Raw genomic sequence first — 23,268 nt, 5'->3', positions numbered from 1 at the left:
GCCTCGGCCTCCCAAAGTGCTGGGATTACAGGCTTGAGCCACCACGCCCGGCCTCCAGCTAATTTTTGTATTTTTTAGTAGAGACGAGGTTTCACCATGTTGGCCAGGATGGTCTCGATTTCTTAACCTAGTGATCCGCCCCCCTCAGCCTCCCAAAGTGCTGGGATTACAGGCGTGAGCCACCGCACCCGGCCACCTGTTTCTATATTAGAACCTGTGCATTTTATGCTGATACCTCCAAATCTAATCTAACGCTACAGGGTTTATTTTAGCCTCTGCCTTTCAATGTTGGTAACTACCTTCTACACCAGTGAGAAGCATGCTCGGTATATTCACTTCCTTGTTCAATTTGCCTGTGTATAACCACCTCCCAGCTGTGCTCAGGCTACACCTTGGCTCCCCAGCTCTACCGGCCACACCACAGCCACATCCTCAGCCCAACAGAAGGGAAGAGGAAGGGGTGCAAATTAGTGTGAGTACCCTTGAATTAACAAGTTCCAGGGCTGGGCGTGGTTGCTCATGCCTGTAATCCCAGCACTTTGGGAGGCTGAGGCAGGTGGATGGTTTAAGCTCAGGAGTTTGAGACCCGCCTGGATGACGTGACAAAACCCTGTCTCAACAAAAAGAAAAGCCCACAAAAAATAGCCAGGTGTGGTGGCATGCACCTGTAGACCCAGCTACTCAGAAGGCTGAGGTGGGAGGATGGCTGGAGCCTGGGAGGCAGAAGTTGTAGTAAGCTGTGGTTGTGCCGCTGCACTCCAACCTGGGTGACCCTGTCTCCAAAACGAAACAGAAGTGATCTCACTTTCTGGGGATCTTCAGCTGCTTTGGCCTTGCTCACCTGCCTTGCCCTTTTCTGGCTACTGTCTTTCTCTCCTTGTGTGTCACTCTACATTCCAGTTAGAATATTGTTTCTGTGAATGCTGACTGCAGGTCCACCAGAGAAACTGCCTTGGTCATCCAGGGATAAACCTGGTCTGCCATGGTGTGTTTCTTCTTCTCACTTTAGTGCAGTAGTGACATTATAGCCCACTGTAACCTCAAACTCCTGGGCTCAAGTGATCCTCTTGCCTCAGCCTCCCAAGTAGCTGGGACTACAAGCACCTACACCATGCTTAACTGATTTGTTTCCTTTTTTTTAAGAGCTAGGGATCTCACTTTGTTGCACTAGTCTCAAATCCCTGGCCTCCTCCTAGCCAGGCATAGTGATACATGCCTATCATCCCAGCTACTTGGGAGGCTGAGGCAGGAGAATTGCTTGAGCCTGGGAGGTTGAGGCTGCAGTCAGCCATGATCATGCTACTACGCTTTGTCCTGGGTAATAAAGCAATACCTTATCTCAAAAAAACAAAAAAATGTGATCAGATTGGATCATCTATTCAAAACTAATGAGCCTTACTCATTCCCATTTGGGTAACATATTCTTTTCTTGTGTGAAGTACTGACTACTGATTTTCTGATGTCTCACGTGGCGTCAAAGCATGCCGATGCAGAGTGAAAGATGGAAGGGAGGGGAGGCTTTCCCCTGCTGATTTATTTCTCATCTCTTCCAAAGAACAATGTCAAAAGTAGCCAAGTAGACATTCTGTAGACGTTCTACAGAGCATAGATCTTTAGAGTTTTTTGGAGTGAAATTTTCTTTATGCTGCGTGATCATAATTAATTTATAATCTTACTCATTGGGTTGGCTCTGAAATAGGAAACAAGTAAGTGAGTGTCTGTCTTCTAGGGAAATAGGTGAGTGATGAAAATAAAAGCACATCAGATGTGGGAGTACAGGCGTGGTGGCTCACAGCTGTCATCCCAGCCCTTTGGGAGGCCGAGGAGGGTGGATCACGAGATCAGGAGTTCAACACCAGCCTGGCCAATATGGTGAAACCCCGCCTCTACTAAAAAAATTTATAAAAATTAACCAGGCGTGGTGGCACATGCCTGTAGTCCCAGCTACTCGGGAAGCTGAGGCAGGAGAATCACTTCAACCTGGAAGGGGGAGGTTGCAGTGAGCCGAGATCGCACCATTGCACTCCAGCCTGGGCGTGAGTTTCTGAGACTCTGTCTCAAAAACAAACAAAAAGGATGTCGGAGCGCTGATTTGGTTGGCGCCATCGGTTTAGAGATTAGAATCTCTTATAAGAAGACCCCAGGGGACTCTTGCCTTCAGTTCCATGCTCTCCTCCAGTGTGCCAATCTCCATCCCCATCCCCTAGGAACAGAGTGTGGAGGTTGATGAGCTAAGTCCGTATGGAGCACCAGCGTGAAGATTTGCTCCACACATCAGCATGACTGGGGGCCGGGGCAGCAGCATGCGCTAGCATGCACATCACCCCTCCTCTCAGGAAGAGCACGACACAGGTGATTCTGCCTCCTTCACCTTTTGTGCCAGCTTCAGTTTATAGAGGTGACTGGCTGGAGTGCCATCTCAAGAAGAATGTGGAATCACAAGAAAGATCAGTGGAAAGGGGGCTCCTTGTTGACTGACAGTGCCTGTGTGGCCCACGGTGGGAGAAGATAGGTTATTTCTTGAATATGCGGCATCCTTACACTGTAGAGTGGTAAATAATGTGTCGATGGGTGGCGGGTAATAGAAGTTGCAGCTGGTGTGAGTGAGACCTGGCCTGAGGTTGAAGGGGGAGTAGACGGGTGGCGGGAGAGCGTGTTGGCTCAGCCATCATGTAGGCACAGGCCCGATGACCGGGGTGGGTGAGCAGGGGAGCCATTGTGAGGAACGGAGAGGTGGGAGATTAAGTGGAAAGGTGGGGCAAGAGAGGTGAGGAATGAGGGTGGTGGCTGTGAAGCTTTCCAAGGTCAGCTGACGAGATCCTTCCTGCCCTCTGACTGTCACCACAGACCTAGCCTAGCCTGAAGTTCCTTGAGGGCAGAGTGGATGCACCTGGATATCATCAACTTTCAGTACCAAAAGCACTTGAGTAAAATGGCAGTTTTCTCCTATTCCTGCTAATTAATGGTATATGTGGTTCTTGTCTTTTTCTTTCTGACTATTTTATAAATACATTTTAAAACACAGCTGGATTAATATAGCCTTAAACAGCAACCTAAAAAGATGCAACATGTCAGGAGAGGTGGGAACCCTTCCCATTCTTCACACAGCACAGCTGTGCAGCCAGCAGTTACTGCAGCTCTGCTGGATTCTCACTAGTGATGGTGCAATATGCCAGACAATTACAGGGATGTTTCAATGGGCAATGGGAGAAAAATCGCAATTCTCTTCCCCATGTGGCTGGAGGCAAGTCTGGAGCTGCTTATGCCCTCTTTTTTTTTTTTTTTTCCAGAAAGAATCTTGCTCTGTCGCCTAGGCTGGAGTTCGGTGATGTGATCTCGGCTCAGTGCAACCTCTGCCTCTCAGGTTCAAGTGATTCTCCTGCCTCAGCCTTCCAAGTAGCTGGCGCCTGCCACCACACCCAGCTAATTTTTGTATTTTTAGTAGAGCTGGGGTTTTACCATGTTGGTCAGGCTAGTCTCGAACTCCTGGCCTCAAGTGATCCACCTGCCTTGGCCTCCCAAAGTGCTGGGATTACAGGTGTGAGCTACCACGCTCTGCCTATACCCTTTGTTTTCCTAAGATTTTTTTATACTTTTGATTCTGGAAGTTCTAAGAAAAAACTACATTGAAGGAGAAGGAGAAGGAAACCATTAGTATATATTTTACAGTTTCTCTTTGTTTAGGCATCTATCTGTTGGACAGATTTAGGTCCATCATGTCTAAATATCTGCTGACATCATAATCTTTTTGTGTTTTAGGAAGTAGAGTGCTTAGAGGCATGGAGCTTGGAGCCAGGCTGCTTAGTTTTGAATCCTGGCTCTCCTGTTTTCTTGCTCTATTAATGTGGACAAGGTACTCTGCCTTTCTGTACTCAGCTCTTTGAAAATGAGGAAAGTAATAATACATGCTATGTAAGTTTATTGTAAAAAGTAACTGAGCTGGGCATGGTGGCTTACACCTGTAATCCAAGCACTTTGGGAGGCCAAGGCGGATGGATCACTTGAGGTCAGGAGTTTGAGACCTGCCTGTCCAAACATGATGAAACCCCATCTCTACTAAAAATAAAAAAAATTAGCTGGGCGTTGTGGCATGCACCTATAGTCCCAGCTACTTGGGAGGCTGAGGCAAGAGGATCTCTTGAACCCTGGAGGCAGAGGTTGCAGTGAGCTGAGATCGCACTGCTGCGCTCCAGCCTGGGCCGACAGAGCAAGACACTGTCTCAAAACAAAAAAAATGAAGTGAGATGATGCTTAAGCATGGACGTGATAACTGGTGCATCCTAAGTGTTGAGAAGATGATCACTGTCACTATTGAGGGTTTTGTTTGTGGAAAGGGGAAACAGTACTGCTATGGTGGTAGGGTTTGTATTCTTACTTGAGTGTTGGGGTCCAGGCTCAGCTCTGTACTAGATTCTAGGCCTTAATTTTCTCATCTTTTAGAGGGACCAGTAATGCCCTGTCTTACTTAGATCAAATGTAAAAACGAAATGCCTTGAGAAGTGCAAAGCAACACAGAGATGCTACATTGTATTACTGTTGTTATTGTAGGAGTGGCGGTGGTAGTGAATGATGATATTCATTAAAATTGATCCAATTTTAATTTTAAAGCAGCAGGAATGATTACTTGTGGTGGTAGTTTATGTACATTACCAACAAACACATTTGCTTTTTCTTGAAGTAAGATAACGTTTTAGTTTTTTTTCCCCTCCTAGGAACCTCGGAGAGCTGATAGATCGGTTTGTGGCTGATTTCAAAGCCCAGGGGCCCCCTAAGCCCAACACTGATGAAGGGGGTGCTGTGCTCCCCAGCTGTGCCGACCTCTTTGTCTATTACAAGAAGTGCATGGTGCAGTGCTCCCAGCTCAGCACTGGGGAGCCGATGATCGCCCTGACCACCATTTTCCAGAAGTACCTCCGAGAATATGCCTGGAAAATCCTCTCTGGCAACCTGCCCAAGTGAGTCCTGTTCATCATAGTCTGAATGGTGAAGTGAGATGCAAATATACCTAAATATGGGAATCTTTAAGGAAATCCACTCCGAAGTTGTTTACCGAACCACTGAGAGTGTCAAGGAAGAAAGCACTCTTACTGAGTTCCCGAGGGTCTGAAGGGATTTCCTCTCTGACGTTCCACAGCTGATGAAAATCATGAGAGGGAATGTCCACACTGGCTGCCCATGTGGGCCAATCTTGCCCCAGTGGACAAAGGGGAACCAGTCCCATTGTACATGTATTTAATTTCCGTGGATTCAACTATAGATACTTGGTACACACAGAAAAAGTGAGGTTGTGGTGCAAATAACTGTTAAAAAGCATAAGTGGTTTCACTGAAGCCTCCTTGGGTGAGATTATGCCCCAGAGTGAGGGTGGGGGGAATGAACCTGCTCTTTTCTCGTTCTGAGTAGGCTCCAAGTCCCTCTTGTGGTACGCACTTCTTGCCATGCTGGACAGAGCCTAGTGTTTCAAGATAGGGTAGGATTGTGGGGCGGCTGGTGCATAGCTTCTGGTTATGGTGACTGTTGTGTCATTCTGGGGCTTAGAATATTGTCGTATTGCTTACTATTGAAATAAGTGGATCATTCAACTAGGATTTTAGAGATGTTTTGATTATATGATAGGTTTCACTGTAATAGAATGTGACTTAAATTGATGCTTCTGAATTTCGTATTTGTAAATTACCCCCATGGCTAAATTTAACAATTCTGGAATTAGTTTCTGTCATGATCACTAAAATGTGTCACATATGGGAGTTTCATGTTACTTGAAAGAGAATAAAATCTCGTGCTCTACAGGAGATGTGAAGTGACAGGTATGTTTTACTGGTGAGAACTTCTTTGACTATGACAAAAGTCATTTTAAAATTTTAATAACTTTTGTTCTGATCATCAAGATAACACAAGTTCATCATAGCTTACAAAACATAGAGAAGCATGAAGAAAAAAACAAAAATTGGCCAGGTAATCCCAGCCTTTTGGGAGGCTGAGGCAGGAGGATGACTTGACTTCAGGAGTTTGAGATGAGCCTGGTCAACATGACGAAACGTTGTTTCCACTAAAAATGCAAAAATCAGCTGGGCTGTGGTGGCGCGTGCCTCTGAACCCAGCTACTCAGAAGGCTGAGGCAGGAGAATTGCTTGAACCCAGGAGGTAGAGGTTGCAGCGAGCTGAGATCGCACCACTGCCCTCCAGCCTGGGCATCGCAGGGAGACTTGTCTAAAGAAAAAAAAATTATATATAATCTCACTACCCAGAGAAGACTTAACTTTCTGGTATATGTTTTTCCATTCCTGATAGATACGTAAGGTGTGTGGTCTGCTGTTCTTGTTTGCTTGTTTGGCGCAATTGGACTGCGCTGCTTGTAGCTTTGTTCCCTGCTGCTACTGTTTTTAACATCATCCTGGGAGCATTTCCCACGTCTCAACAGGAAGAAAATGGCATACTCAGCTGGGATTTTGTCAGTACAGAGACTGTTCACAAAAGTGAGGGCAGGTGAAAGGAACCCCCAGAGGATTCCGAAGCATCCAGATATGAGTGGGTAGTTATTACTACCATAGAACTCACTGAGGAGCCGGGGCTGCCCCAAAAACCCATAGTCACAGAAGGATGTGAGATGGGTTTTGGCCTCTTTAGACATTAGGGCCTTGGGCAGGAAGCACATCTTTTAATTCGCTTATGTACTCCTCCACAAGCACACATAAGTTCCGGTGCAGACTTTTCTTAACTGAAAGAGTCAAGGTGGGCAAACAGCTTTTGTGCTCCAGATGGTCCTGAGTCAGTTCTACATATCAGGAGGTTCCAAGCTAAAGAGAGGGGCAACTGAGCAGCCTTCCCTTTGAATATTAGACCATCTTAGTTAATATGACTGACAACTGGCTGTTGGTTAACTAAGGTCAACTAAAATAGGAATCATCTCTTCCTCCTTCTGATGGTGAGAGAGTCTAAACAGATGATAGTCAAGGTAAGGTCAGTAGGAAAAGAACTCATTGTATGTGGATTGATTTGGGCTGTGTCCAGCCTTTACTTCCCCCTTTTCTTTGTCTTAAAATATGCAGTTTCCAGTTCAGGAAACAAATTAGAAATTCCAGGCTGACTAGTTCCTGTTCCTTTTTCTCAGAACCACAACCAGCAGTGGAGGGCTAACCATCAGCAGCCTCCTCAAGGAAAAGGAGGGCTCAGAAGTAGCCAAGTTCACTCTGGAGGAGCTCTGCCTCATCTGCAGCATCCTGAGCACAGCAGAGTATTGTCTGGCCACCACTCAGCAGGTGAGCTGTCCTGGCTGCCCACTCACCCCTCCTTTCCCTGAACTCTCTGGGCTGAGGAGCTCAGTGAATAAGAAGATAAGCCCTGACAAGGCCACAGACAACCGTGGGTCAGACCAGTTGGCCTGCCACAGAGAAAAGTTCACTGTCCAGCCGTGTCTGCCCAGGCAGCTGCCTTACAGAAGGGCCTTGTGAAAAGGAGACTGGGCAAAAAAATATGGCTGGTCTCCTCCCTGGAGTTGTGTGAGCTGCTCAAAGGGCATGACCTGTTAAAAGTAGGTCAGTAGCACCATCTCCCTATGAAAAAAGCAGTAACAGACTTTTCTGTAGGAGGACCCAGCCTTTGGTGAGGATGAGTCACAGCCAGTTGTTCCATGCCCAGAAGTGTTACTAACCTAAGCAGAAGCCTTTGGGCTTTTATATGTCTTCTGAAATTTACATAGCATTTTCAGTCTGCCTAAACAAACAACCATTGTTTGAGATGCTGACGTTCGGGAACTGGGAGGCAGGAAAGGGTGATGCCTCTCCTGCAGCCCCCAAATGGCAGTAGTTCAGCAAAGTGATTTAGCAGAAGGAAGACCCAGAAGAACTTTTTATTCAGCCTTAACCACGGGATTAGAAATTCCTTTTTACATTTAGTCTGGGATTCCCCTAAGGCCAAGAGAAAGAAAATAATTTGGGAACGTTCTGCTCTTCACCCCGCTTTGTGTTTATTATTTACTGATGTCTAGATCACAGGAAGACATCATACACAGTAGTTCAGACAGTACAGTGGGGAGTTCCTTGGAGCCAGAGCAAAAATACTGCAGGTCAAACAGGAAGTGTGTCCACAAACTCTCCTGAGTTGTGCATCAGCCAGCCAGAGGCAGGGGTAGCTGCACCCTCTGCCTGGGGCCCTGGTCATGTTGAGTTGCGCAGGTGATCACCTGCCAAGGTTTGGCCTTGGAGCCTGAGAACAATCCGTTGAGCTCTGAGCCACTCCCAGGGTGAGATGGCATTGTCTGTAAGGACCTCCAAAGCAGGGACTCCAGAGTTCTTGCATGATATACACTGTTTAACTATTATGTGTGTATGCAGAAAGAAATACATACATGTAAATACGCAGTTTTGAAGGTAAAAATAACCATAGTATAAATAAAAATGATCGCTCATAATCCCATTATCCTCAAATAATCATATTAGCAATTTGGGGTATTTTTTCAATCGGTTTTCATAGACATACTTTTGTACGTTGTAATCTTAATTCATTGTTGTATCCTTTTATTGTTAGTGTTGTACGTAGCATGAGCATTTCTCCTGTCATTACTGTTGTTAGAATGACATCAGTAATCAATATAACTATCATTATAGTGTCCTCATGACCATTATTGTTTATGCTGCCTCAGTTTTCACTTTTATAGATAATCCTGGCAGGGCACAGTGGCTCACGCCTGTAATCCTAGCATTGTGAGAGGCCAGGGCTGAAGGCTTGCTTGGAGCCAAGAGTCCAAGACCAGCCTGGGCAACAGACCGAGACCTGGTCTTTACAAATGTTTAAAAATAAGTTGAGTGTGGTGGCACATGCCTGTGGTCTCAGCTGCTTGAGAAGGTGAGGTGGGAGGATTGCTTGAACCTGGGAGGTCAAAGCTGCAGTGAGCCGTGATCACACCACTGCACTCCAGCCTGGGTGACAGAGTGAGACCCTGTCTCTAATTAAAAAAAAAAAAAGATAATCCTTACAAAGAGTGAGCCATGATCACAGGACTGCACTCCAGCCTGGCTGACAGAGTGAGACCCTGTCTCTAATTAAAAAAAAAAAAAGATAATCCTTACAAAGAGTGAGCCATGATCACAGGACTGCACTCCAGCCTGGCTGACAGAGTGAGACCCTGTCTCTAATTAAAAAAAAAAAAAGATAATCCTTACAAAGAGTGAGCCATGATCACAGGACTGCACTCCAGCCTGGCTGACAGAGTGAGACCCTGTCTCTAATTGAAAAAAAAAAGAAAAGATAATCCTTATAAAGAATGTCTTTCTGAATATAGCATCTTAAATGTTTTGCATTAGTTTTCTAGAACAGACTCTTAGAAGTTCTAGAAATAAGTTGAAGATCATTTTGATGACTGATGATACAAGTAGCCAATTATTTTTTATTTAGTGAAAATTGTTTTTATTGATTACAAAAGTACTACAATCTTAGCATCTATTTTGTGATCTCTAAATACAATTTTCCACTAAAAGAAACCAGAGATTCCTGGAGAGACGACCATTTCCAGGTCAAGGACAGGAAATATACAAGATGAACCTAGAACATCCTGTTATACAAAAAGCAAGAAGAATATCAGACTATTATGGTGTCATCTCACAAGGACCCAGGGATATACAGTGGGCTGAAATGTCTCCCTGACCCCAAAGTATATCCAAGTCCTAGACCTTGGGACCTGTAAATGTGCTCTTGTCTTTGTGAATGTAGTTAAGTATCTCAAGATGAGATCGTCCTGGATTAAGGGTTGTAGGGGGGCTTATCCAATGACTGTTGTCCTTAGGAGCGAGAGATTTAACACACAGAGACACAGGGAAGGAGGCCACGTGAAGCAGGCAGAGGCTGGAGTCTTGCTTCTACAAGCCAAGGAACATCAAGGATTGCTGGCAAGCACCCGAAGCTAGAACAGAGGTGTGGAACAGTTTCTTCCTCAGAACCTCCAGAAGAGGCAGGGCACAGTGGCTCATCCCACAGAGCCTATCATCCCAGCTCTTTGGGAGGCCAAGGGGGAGTGGATCACTTGAGATCAGGAGTTTGAGACCAGCCTGGCCAACATGGCAAAATCCTGTCTCTACTAAAAGAATATGAAAATTAACTGAGTGTGGTAGTGCACACCTTTAGTCCCAGCTACTCAGGAAGCTGAGGCAGGAGAAGCACTTGAGCAGAGGTGAAAGTTGCAGTGAGCCAAGATGGCACCATTGCACTCCAGCCTGGGCAACAAAGTGAGATACTGTGTCTTAAAACAACAAACCAGCTAACCTTGCCAACACCTTGATGTTGGACTTCTGGCCTCCAGAATTTTGAGAAAATGTTTTGGTTCTTTTTAGCCACCAAGTTTGTGATGATTTGTTACAGAAGCCCTGGGAAGCTAATGTAGGAGCCAACCTCAGTGTGCTGCACTGGCCAAAAATGGGACAAACAGGCTGAGTGGGGAGCTCAACCTGTAATCCCAGCACTGTGGGGGTCGAGGAGGACAGATCATGAGGTCAGGAGTTTGAGTGAGATCAGCCTGGCCAATATGGTGAAACCGGTCTCTACTAAAAATACAAAGTGTAGCTGAGGTGGGAGAATCACTTGAACCCGAAAGATGGAGGTTGCAGTGAGCCAAGATTGTACCAGTCAACTCCAGCCTGGGTGACAGAGTGAGACGTGGTCTCAAAAAAAGAAGATGTCACACATAAACATCAGCGTATATAAGTGAGAGTGTTAGCAATAGTGTATAGAAAACACCAGTGTATGGAAAACACCAGTGTGTATCAGTGAGAGTGTTAGCTACAGTGTATGTAAAACATCAGTGTGTATCAGTGAGAGTGTTAGCTGCAGTGTGTTGAAAGCACCAGTGTGTATCAGTGAGAGTGTTAGCCAAAGTGTATGGAAAACATCAGTGTGTGTCAGTGAGAGTGTTAGCTGCAGTGTGTTGAAAACACCAGTGTGTGTCAGTGAGAGTGTTAGCTGCAGTGTATTGAAAACATCAGTGTGTGTCAGTGAGAGTGTTAGCTATAGTGTATGGAAAACACCAGTGTGTATCAGTGAGAGTGTTAGCTGTAGTGTATGGAAAACATCAGTGTGTGTCATGAGAGTGTTAGCTATAGTATATTGAAAAATGTTAGTTTATATTAATGCAAATGTTAGCTACAGTGTATGGAAAACACCAAATGTGTTTAGATCCATTTGGTTGTACTGATTTTTCTTAATTCACTTACCGCCTTTGGAAATGCTAAGGAATCACTGATAGGAGTTGAATACTGGTAAATAAAAACCCTTTAGCTTGCCTTTCCTATGTGACATGTCCCTCAGGAGAACCAAATCATCAACAATGGGAAGTATCTCTTTATAGCAGAAGTCTAGCTAATAAATGAAGAAGAAAAGACAGAATTACAATTTTTTTTTTTTTTTTTTAGTTGGAGTTTTGCTCTGTCACCCAGGCTGAGTGCAGTGGCATGATCTTGGCTCACTGGAACCTCCACCTCCAGGTTCAAGCGATTCTCCTGCCTCAGCCTCTTGAGTAGCTGGGATTATAGGTGCCTACCACCATGCCCAGATTTTTTTTTTTTTTTTTTTTTTTGAGACAGAGTCTTGCTCTGTCGCCCAGGCCGGAGTGCAGTGGCATGATCTCAGCTCACTGCAACCTCCACCTCCCAGGTTCAAGTGATTCTCCTGCCTTACCCTCCTGAGGAGCTGGGATTACAGGCATGCCATGCCTGGCTAATTTCATATTTTTAGTAGAGACAGGGTTTCACCATGTTGGCTAGGCTGGTCTTAAACTCCTGACCTCAGGTGATCTGCCTGCCTCAGCCTTCCAAAGTGCTGGGATTACAGGCATAAGCCCCTGTACCCCCTATCATTCTTTATACCTCTTAATGGAATAATGGGATCTGGGCTTTGAGCATCAGTGGCTCTTTGACATCACACAAACAGCAACCAAACATTATATATCTTGATGGTAGCTGTACAGTACATCATTTTGAAGAGTAGTTTTCTGAAATACAAAACAAACCTGAATCCCCTCAGGCTTCTACATCTAACTACCAATTTGTGGGAAATACAGGAGACAGGAAAATGTCCTTTGATACTTGTGGGTGCAATCAGCAAAATCCAAACCTTGGGAAAATCTACAGGGAGAACAACCCAGTTTCTTTAAGAAAAGATTACAGATGGGGCAAAGAGAAATGGAAGAAGAAACCAGAGACTTAATATTATCTGAGCAGGCTGGGCACAGTGGCTTACACTGGTAATTCCAACGCTTTGGGGGCTGAGGCAGGTAGATCACTTGAGCCAAGGAATTTAAGACCAGCCTGAGCAACATAGTGAGATCCCATCTCTACAAAAAATAAAAAATAGTAGCTAGGCATGGTGGCAGATGCCTGTAGTCCCAGCCACTTGGGAGGCTGAGGTGGGAGATTCGCTTTCATTCTAGGTTGCAGTGAGCTGTGATCATACCAGTGTACTCCAGCCTGGGCAACAGATTGAGACCTCATATTAAACAAAGAGAATCTGAGTAACAAGGAATTGGAAAATAAAATTTAAAAACAATGCCAATAGTACCTCATTATTGATTCATTAATTGTAACAAATATATTAATGTTAATAAAATGGGAAACTGAGTAAGTGGTATATGGGAGCCATGGAAACGATCTTCGTAATTTTCTCGTAAATCTAAAGCTATCCTGAGAAATGTAGTTTATTTTTAAAATACTATTTACAATAGCAGTTTATAACATCATTCTGTGGTTTGATTGTGTTCTCCAGAGTTTATGTGTTAGAAACATAATCCCCATTATGTTAGAAACATAACGCAACAGTGTTGAGAGGTGGGACCTTTAAGAGGTATTAGGTGATGAGGGCTCTGTCCTCACGAATGGATTAATGCCATTATCTCAGGAGTGCGTTCGTCATAAGGGGAGTGGGTTCCTGATAGAAGGGTGAGTTTACCCGTCTCCTCCCTCTTGCCCTCTCTCACCCTCTCCTCCCTCTTGCCCTCTCTCACCCTCTTGCCTTCTGCCGGCGGATGGCATAATAAGAAGGCCTTTACCAGATGCTGGCACCTTAATATTAGCCTTTCAGCCTCCGGAACCATGAGAAATAAGTTTCTGCAGTCTGTGGTATTCTGTTATAGCAATACAAAATTAAGACACATCAGATACCTAGAAATACTTCTAACGAAAGATATTACTATGGTTTGCCCCAGCAAGTCTCATGCTGAGGCCTGTTCACCAATGTAGCAATGTGGGAAGTGGTGCCTTTAAGAGGTGATTAGATTGTCAAGATGGATAAATGTTTTCCTTATGAGACTGGGTCAGAATAGATTGATTTTCACAGACCAATGCGAGTGAGTTTTCATGAAGTGAGGCTGCCTCTCATGTTTGCAGTTTCCATACACTCCTAGTTCCCCTTCCATTTTCCCACCATGTTTTCGTGTGTCATGTACCTCTCCCAATCTGGAACTTCTCAGAACCATGAGCTAAATAAACCTTTTTCTCTTTGTAAATTACCCAGTCTCAGGCATTCTGTTATAGCAGTACAGAATGGAGACCCTCCAAATCTCATACTGAAATGTGATTCCCAGTGTTGGAGGTGGGGCCTGATGGGAGTGATTGGAATGGTTTAACACTTCCTTTATGATAAATGAGTTCTCATGTAATCTGGGGTTTTGTTTGTTTGTTCGTTTGTTTGTTTTTTTCAGATGGAGTCTTGCTCTGTGAGTGCAGTGGCAAAATCTCAGCTCACTGCAGCCTCTACCTCCCAGGTTCAAACAATTCTCCTGCCTCAGCCTCCCGAGTAGCTGGGATTACAGGCATGTGCCACCTCAACTGGCTGTTTTTTTTTTTTTTTTAAACAGAGACAGGGTTTCACCATATTGCCCAGGCTGGTCTTGAACTTCTGACCTCAGATGATCCACCCGCCTTGGCCAGCAAAAGTACTGGGATTACAGGTGTGAGCTACTGCACCTGGCCAGTGATCTGGTTAAGAGTCTGATAACTCCTCCTTGTCTCTCTCTCATGCTCCTTCACTTATCATATGATGTGTTGGCTTCCCCTTTGCCTTCTGCCATGATTGTAAACTTCCTGAAGCCCTCACCAGAAGCAGATGCTGGCCCCATGCTTCTTGTACAGCCTGCAGAACCGTCAGCCACAATAACCCACTTTTCTCTATAAATTGTGTCGCCTCAGGTATTTCTAGGAATGCAAGAATGGACTAACAGAGTGGACTCAGGTAGACATGAGACCTCCACCGTGAAAACGACACAGCGTTGCTGAGTGAAACCAAAGGCATGAATAAGTAAAGAGTTACACCACGTTCGTAGATTGAAGACTCTTTGTTAAGATGTTCCTTCTCTGTGAAATGATATATAGACTCAACACAATTCTTTATCAAAATTCCAGCAGGTTATTTTGAAGAAAGAGACAAGAAAAATTTACAGAGAAATTCAGAGGTTCTAATAACCAAACAATATTGAAAAAGAAGAAGAAGCTTGGATGATTTACACTACCTGATTTTAAAACTCACAGTAAAGCTGTAGTAATCACAGACGAATTAATGGAGTGGAGTAAGGAGTCTAGAAAAACACCCATGTGTATATGGTCAATTGATTTTTCCACAGAGATACCAAGCTAGTTAAAGAGAGAAAAGAAACCTAATGATCATGGCTATACCAGCAGATTATACACACAGAAAACAGCCTCAACCCCTGACTCATATACACAAAAATGAATTCAAGGTGATCAGAGACTTAAATGTAAATCCCAGAGCCATAAGGCTTTTAGAAGAAAAACAGGAAAAGATCCCCATAACCTTTAGTAGACAGAGATTCCTTGGTCAAGATACAAGTACTATCCATAAAAGGAAAAAAAATTCAATAAATTGGACTTCATCAAAAGTAAAATTTTCTGTTCATCAGAAGACTCCATTAAGAAAATTGATAAGCTACAGACTGAGGAAAAATATTCACATCACAGAAAACTGCTAAAGGACTTGTATCCAGGATACTTAGGAACCCCTAATAATCCTAAAAAGGCAATCATTCCAACTGAAAATGGGCAAAAGGCTTGAACAGGCATTTCACAAAAGGCGATAGACACGTTTTGGGAGGCCGAGGCAGGAGGATCACTTGAGCCCAGGAGTTCAAAACCAGCCTGGCCAACACAAGGAGGCCCCATCTCTAACCCTCTAAAAAATGCTTAAATTCTTTAAATTAGCTGGGCATGGTGACATGTGCCTGTAATACCAGTCACCTGGGGAGCTGAGCAGGAGAATTGCATGAGCCCAGGAGTTGGAGGTTGCAGTAAGCTATGATGGCGCCACTGCATTCCAGTCTGGATGACAGAATGAGACCCTCCCTCAAAAAAATACGTATATATATACACAGATGTTTAATCAGTGAAGGAAAAAGTGCTCATTATCATTAGTCACCAGGGAAATGTAAATTAAGCTTGGGAGATAGGAATGGCTATTAAGTCAAAAGAATGACAGCATCAAATATCAGCAAGGGTGTGGAACATCGGGAATTCTGACATAAGAATGCCATCATGTATCAGCGAAGATGTGGAACATCTGGAATTCTGACATAAGAATGACAGCATCATGTATTGGCGAGGATGTAGAACATCTGGAATTCTGACAATGACCACATATCGGCAAGGATGTGGAACATCTGGAATTCTGACAGAATGACAGCATTACGTATCAGTGATGATGTGGAACATCTGGAATTCTCACATGAATGACAACTATCAGCAAGGATATGGAACATGTGGAATTCTGACATAATGACAAGTATCAGCGAGGATGTGGAACATCTGGAATTCTGACAGAATGACAAGTATCTGAGGATGTGGAATATCTGGAATTCTGACAGAATGACAACATCATATATAGGCAAGGATGTGGAACATTGGGAATTCTGACATAAGAATGACATCACATACTGGTGAGGATGTAGAACATCTGGAATTCTGACAAGAATAACAGTATCACATATTGATGAGGATGTGGAACATCTGGAATTCTCACATAATGACAACATCGTGTATTGGCGAGGATGTGGAACATCGGGAATTCTAACATAAAGAATGACACACACAAAAAATCGAAAACAAAAATAGAACAACAACATTAAGTATCGGTGAGGATGTGGAACATCTGGAATTCTGACAGAATGACAACATGACTGGTGAGGATGTGGAACATCAGGAGTTCTAACATAAGAATGACAGCATCACATGTTGGTGAGGATGTGGAACATCTGGAATTCTGACATAAGAATGACATCACGTATTGGCGAGGATGTGGAACATCGGGAATTCTGACGTAAGAATAACATGCCATACCAGTGAGGATGTGGAACATCTGGAATTCTGACATAAGAATGACAGCATCATTTATTGGCAAGGATGTGGAACATCTGGAATTCTGACATAATGACATTGTGTATCGGCGAGGATGTGGAACATCGGGACTTGTGAGATAAAGAATGACACATACAAAAATACGAAAACAAAAAAAAGAATGACAACATTAAGTATCGGCGAGGACATGGAACATCTGGAATTCTGACATAAGAATGACAGCATCACATATCGGTGAGGATGTGGAACATCTGGAATTCTGACAGAATGACAGCATCACGTATCAGCGAGGATGTGGAACATCTGGAATTCTGACAAGAATGATAAGTATCAATGAGGATGTGGAACATCTGGAATGCTAACAGAATGACAGCATCATGTATCGGCGAGGATGTGGAACATCTGGAATGCTGACAAGAATGACAGCATCATGTATTGGCGAGGATGTGGAACATCTGGAATTCTGACAGAATGACAGCATCACGTATGAGCGAGGATGTGGAACATCTGGAATGCTGACAGGTTGACAACATGTATCAGTGAGGATGTGGAACACCTGGAATGCTAACAGAATGACAGCATCACGTATCGGCGAGGATGTGGAACATCTGGAATGCTGACAGGATGACAACATGTATCAGTGAGGATGTGGAACATCTGGAATGCTGACAATGACAAGGATCGGCAAGGATGTGGAACATGTGGAATTCTGACATATTGGTGAGGAGAATATAAGCCAGGATATTCATTTTCAAAAGCAGCTTGGCAGTTTCTTATAAAACCTTATGATCCAGCAGTGGCAGGATCAAATTCCCAGGTATTTACCCAAGAAAAATGAAAACATAAGACGTATACAAGGAAATTTATAGTAGCCCCATTCATAGTGGCCTAAAATTGGAAGCAACCTAAATGTCCTTAAACAAGAGAATGGATGGCAAGTTGTGGCGTCCGTACAATGGACCACTACTTAGCAATACAATGGATGAACTGCTTATATACACACCAATAGGATGAGTCTCAGAAATATGTTGAAAGAAGCCTCACATCAAGAGTACATACCATCTAATCCCATTTACATTAGTCCCCTTTATCTGTGGGAGTTGCATTCCAAGCCCCAAAGTGAGTGCCTGAAAGCACAGATGGTACCAAACCCTGTACATGGTACACAGTTTTTCCTGTACGGTAACAGGTGAGGAGTGTAAACAACACAGATAGCTGGACACAGGGAGGATTCACCTCCCAAGCGGGACAGAGCAGGATGGCACAAGAGTTCATTGCGATACTTAGGATGGCTTGCAATTTAACGTGTACAGATTGCTTATTTCTAGAATTTTTCCATTTAACATATTTGGACTGTGGTTGACTGTATATAACTGAAACTGTACAAAGCAAAACTTCACATAAGGCAGGGGCTACTACATATAAAATTCAAATACTATACAAGCAAAACTAATCTGTGGTAATAGAAATAGGATAAGGGTAGAGTTGATTTGAAAGGGGCAGAGGAGCATGAGAGAACTTTCTGGGGGAATGGAAGTGTTCAATATCTTGTTATTATTGGTGAGTACATGGGTGTGTATGACTGTCAAACTTATCCAGCTAAACACTAGAGATGTGTATGTTTTCCACGTGTTAATTATATATATATTTTTAAAAGAGACTTGAGAGGCTGGGCACGGTGGCTGACACCTGTAATCCTAGCATGTTGGGGGCTGAGGCGGGTGGATCACAAGGTCAGGAGTTCAGGACCAGCCTGGCCAACACAGTGAAACTTCCTCTCTACTACACATATAAAAATTTGCCAGGCGTGGTGGCAGGCACCTATAATTCCAGCTACTCAGGAGGCTGAGGCAAGAGAATTGCTTGAACCCAGGAGGGAGAGGTTGCAGTGAGCCAAGTCTGTGCCACTGCACTCCAGCCTGGGTGACAGAGCGAGACTCCGTCTCAAAAAACAGAGAGCAACTTGAGACACATATTAACCAATTGCTGTATGTGATCTTTATTTGGATCTTGATGAAAACAGACTTTCTGAGATAGGGTCTCACTCAGTCACCCAGGCTGGAGTTCAGTGGTGTCGTTATAGCTCACTGTGGCCTTGATCCCCTGGGCTTATTTTTTTCAGGAGTGCTTATCTTTCAGAGATGCATATTGAAACATTTACAGATGAAATGATAGAATTCTAGGATTTGCTTCAAAGTAATTGAAGGGATGGGGGAATATGTGAGGGCGTAAATCAGACAAGACTGGCTGTGTCGTGACAGTTGGTGATGGTGGCCTTGGCACATGTTACTGTTCTCTGTATTTTTGTAGATGTTTGAAATTTTTCCTATTAAATAGTTTAAGTGATACGCACTCCTAAAAAGTTTCAAATGTCATAGGAACATACACATATGGGTTGAAATTCCCCATCGTCTAACCCTTCAGAGCAACCGCCATTTACTATATAAGCTTTAAAACAGTTTGTGGTTGTATCTTTTTAAATAAAATGCGCCCATGCTCTGCATATGGTTCCACAACAAAGCAGCATTGTTTTGTTTTTACCTCAATCCGGATATCTTTCCAGTATTGCCTCAGCCTTTTTAACACCTGCAAGGTTGTTCCATTCATTCTTTTTTTTCCTTCAAGACATCTTCAGTAAGCACTTACCGTGCCCCAAGCACTATATTTGGTGCTAATTAACAGAGGCGAACAGAGCAGTTTCTTTCTGGCATGGAACTTAAACCTAATAGGGGAGCCAGGTAATAAGGAAGCCAGCCAGTTGAGATGTATCTTCAGTTTTGTGATATTAGGAAAGAAACATACTTGGCAGTGCTAGAATAAGGGAGTTGCCTACTGAAGTGGGTAGTCACGGAGAGCCTCTCTGAGGAGTTGAGATTGACTGAGGCAGGGACTTGGGGCCTAGGGAAGGAGACTGCCATGTGAGGAGACTGCAGGGCTTGGAAAGTGCGGGGTGCGGCAAAGCAGGGGAGCGGGTCAGCAGGGCCAAGCAGGGCAACGAAGAAGGAAGTGTGAGGTACGAAGGTCCTGAGGGTGAAGGACCCTGGTGTGTCCCAGAAGTTTAAAAGGCCAGCATAACTGAGGTCTAGCAGGGAAGGTGGAAAGTAGCAAGACGGGGCCAGATAGCTGGCAGGACCCAGTTCATAGTCAGGAGTTTGGATTTTATTTTCGGTGTCATAGGAAGAGGCTGCTGAAGAGTTGAAGCATTATACCCCTGTGCCATAATTTGTTTTATCAATCTCTTGTAAATATGTACGTAGATTGTTTCCAGCTTTTCAGTAATATAAAACCACACCAGAATGTAGGCTTTATGAGAATAGTATTGATCCGTTTTGCTCACTGAGTAGCTCTCTTATTCTGTTACACAGCCTGAAAAAGTGGGCTTTCAGTAAATATTGGTTGAATTAATGAATACTGCAAAAACACTTGCATATCTTTATACATTATTCCCCTTATTTCATTGAAATGCATTTCTAGTTGTGAAATTGCTGGTTTAGGCAGTATATGTATTTACAGTTTTGCTTTTTGAATAAACTGCCTTCAAAAAAGGTTATACTAATTTATGCTCCCCAACAGCATTTTCACATTTAAGACAAAACGTTAGTTATCCCGGCCGGGCGCGGTGGCTCACACCTGTAATCCCAGCACTTTGGGAGGCCAAGGTGTGTGGATCAACTGAGGTCAGAAGTTTGAAACCAGCCTAACCAACATGGTGAAACCCCATCTCTACTAAAAATACAAAGTTAGCCACACATGGTGGTGCATGCCTGTAATCCCAGCTACTCAGGAGGCTGAGGCAGAAGAATGCTTGGACCTGGGAAGGAGAGGTTGCAATGAACCAAGATCATTCCACTGCACCGCAGCCTTGGCAACAAGAGGGAAACTCCATCTCAAAAAAAAAAAAAAAAAAAGGATAAAACATTAGCTATTCTTACAGGTTGTGTAATGGGCTTACAGTGCTAGATTAATCAACTCCCAGGGATGTTTTCAAGGATTTACAAGTCCAGGTCTGGTTGTATTTTCCTTTGAGCTCAGGAGCATGTTGACCGTTTCTGTCCCAGGCTGTAGGCTGATGACGGCAGAAACCGTGTCTCTGTCCCCGGGTGTAGGCTGATGACAGCAGGGACCTCGTCTCTGTCCCAAGCTGTAGGCTGATGGCGGCAGGGACTGCGTTTCTTTTGTTTACCACTGTATCCCCAACGCCTTTATGAGGTTCTCGGCCCATAGCATTCACTGACTGGTTCGTCTGGTTTTACTGCTGCTCACCACCAAAGGTTTCCAGCGTGAGTGGGCAAGTCTGTATTTCATGGGGCAGGGAGTATCTTAAATAAATCAGAGTCTTTTCAGAATGAATTGATGTGAATTATTGATGTGTCATAAGAAACAAGTACAGCACCATGCTGAAGGGCACGGGCTCTGGAGGAGGTTTGATTCCTGGCCCTCCCACTTCTGTCTTGGGTAGACCCCTTCTCTATGTTCTCATCTGTGAAACAAGGATGATAATAGAATCTTCCTCATAAGATTGTAAGAATTAAAAGTGTCTGGAATTATGCCTGAATCATCAAACTCAGTAAATGTTAACTGTTATGATTGTGATACTTCTTTGGATAATCATTAACCATGTGTCTTTTTCTCCCATTTTCCAACAGCTGGAAGAAAAACTCAAAGAAAAAGTGGATATAAGTTTGATTGAGCGAATCAATCTGACTGGAGAGATGGACACATTTAGCACGTACGTACCTCTCACATGTATGTACCTTGCACATGTACGTACCTCGTACACGTACATGCCTCACACACATGTACCTCGCACATATACATACCTTGCACACGTATGTACCTCACACACACTTGCTCACCACCTGCCCTCTCTCTGCTACCCACCAGCATGTCTAAGTCTGACTGAGTGAATCAATCTGACTGGAGAGATGGACACATTCAGCACGTGTGCTCCTCACACGCATACATACCTTGCACACACTTTCTCGCATGTACTTTCTCGCTGCCTGCCCTTTCTCTGCTACCCAGCGGCATGCCTCAGGCTGTTGGCTTCAGTCACTGCAGAACCTAAGAGGTTTCTGTCAGGTCAGAATTTGTCCCTACAGGGCACTAAGAAGCAGCCTCAGAACTGGTGCCTCTGCCATGTGCCTCCTCAAATGCAGTTGTGCTTTTAGCTTATGGGGTCTTTATTGTCTCACTGTGAAGAACTACAGAGAAGACATTCTCCCTTGGCCATCGCTGATCTGCTCCTGCCTAAACCCACAGAAGACTAGGCCTACCTTCAGTGTTTTAAAGTATAAAGTAGAAAGGGCTTGATTTTAGCCACTGAGGGTGTGAGAGTGTGGGGTGGCGGGAGCTCTGTCCGGGAAGTTCAAGCAGTACAGCCTCCTTTCCCTGTTAGGACCATGTGGCATTTTCATTGTGGTCATTTGCTGTTCCACTGCCATTAAACGAGACAGGCATGGGCCAAGCCTCAGCTTTCACATCAGCCACTTACTGAGGAAAATAAAAATTCTCTTCTTAGTTTATTTCCCCCTCTTCTCTTAACTTTTTATTTTCTTCAGTTCTTTTGGAGGAAGCTGTGAGCAGGGATACTGGGGATGGTGAGTGGGGAGACTGACCAGGGACCCTGTGTCCTGACAGGGTGAGGACACACCCAGGTAAAACCAGGACATGAAGAAAGAGCCGGACTCCTCCTCCACTGTCATTCATTAAAGCTCAGACTTCGCTGATGAAATGATAAGTCTGATTTTTACACAGGCCCTAAAACATTTGGAAGGGGCTGTGTCAGTCATTCAGACAGCTGTGTTTGAAGTGTGACCACAGTGATTTGTTTGATTTGCAGCGTCATCTCCAGTAGTATTCAGCTGCTGGTTCAGGATCTGGATGCTGCCTGTGATCCTGCCCTGACCGCCATGAGCAAGGTAAGGTCTTGGGAAATGGCATCTTAAAAAACCTCAGGAGCAGCCCAAGGTCTGTAGCTTCTCCGGGCTCATCAGAGCTTGAAGGATTGGCTGGGAGGAGGATGGAAAGGCCCCACGAGTTCCTTAAAGCATTCACTTTATGCTGCTCCCTGAGTGCAGTCAGTTGCTTGTCCTTTTAGAATGAGACAGAGCATCACAGTATTGGAAGATGGCCAAAAAAAAAAAGAGAGACATGAAATGAATGTGTTTGATGAGTCTAAAGGAGATGCTGTCTGTGATTTGTTTTTATTTTTTAGAGACAGGGTCTCTTTTCACTCATGCTGGAGGGCAGTGGTGCCATCATGGTTCACTGCAGTCACTGCAGCCTCAGCCCTCGAATTGTCAGTCCTCCTGCCTCAGCCTCCTAGGTAACTGAGACCACAGGCGCATGCCACTGCGTCTAGCTACTTTTTAAAAATTTTTTGTAGAGCTAAGAGTCTTGCTGTGTTGCCCAAGCTGGTCTTGAGCTCCTGGCTTCAAGCATTCGTCGTGCCGTGACCTCCTAAAGTGCCGGCGTTACAGGCATGAGCCACTGTACCCAGCTGAGATGTCTTTGATTAGCATCTGACACATGCTGAAAACCTTGGTGTGGTCTCACCAGAATGGGTGTTTGCGGTAGTGCTTAGAGCAGTAACTTCTGACTCATTCATTCTTGCCCACTGAGAGGTTTTTCCGACTCTTTCTGAGTTCTGGCGCCAATGCAAGATTATTTGATCAGGTTGTGAACTCTGGTTTTCTAATACTGTGGTGGCCCATCAGTCAGCCTCTGGCCCTCAAAGTCCCCTTCTTTGACACTTACCAAGTGCTACCTCATGTTCCTATTTTTGGCTTTTATGTGCCTGTGCCTTTTCCCAAATAAATGTAAATTCCGTAAGTGCACAGACCATGTCTTTCTGTTTTCTTTCTTTCCTTCCTTCCTTCCTTCCTTCCTTCCTTCCTTCCTTCCTTCCTTCCTTCCTTCCTTC

General features: G+C 44.3%; 1 protein-coding gene across 4 annotated transcripts in view; it reads left to right on the top strand.

Moving 5' to 3' along the window:
* The window catches only part of VPS53 (VPS53 subunit of GARP complex), a 181,608-nt gene that overhangs the window by 128,826 nt on the left and 29,514 nt on the right, over positions 1–23,268 (top strand). For all 4 annotated transcript variants that reach the window (XM_017510590.2, XM_037732101.1, XM_037732100.1 and 1 more), the window contains 4 exons: positions 4,713–4,955; positions 7,112–7,259; positions 20,990–21,072; positions 22,186–22,264. In XM_017510590.2, the coding sequence (XP_017366079.1) occupies positions 4,713–4,955; positions 7,112–7,259; positions 20,990–21,072; positions 22,186–22,264 (553 nt within the window). The remainder of the gene's footprint in view (positions 1–4,712; positions 4,956–7,111; positions 7,260–20,989; positions 21,073–22,185; positions 22,265–23,268) is intronic.

This window comes from Cebus imitator, unplaced genomic scaffold, assembly GCF_001604975.1.
Source record: "Cebus imitator isolate Cc_AM_T3 unplaced genomic scaffold, Cebus_imitator-1.0 Scaffold441, whole genome shotgun sequence".
Taxonomy (NCBI): Eukaryota; Metazoa; Chordata; class Mammalia; order Primates; family Cebidae; genus Cebus; species Cebus imitator.
The sequence above is the reverse complement of the archived record's forward strand: the minus strand, read 5'-3'. Positions and strand labels throughout refer to the sequence as shown.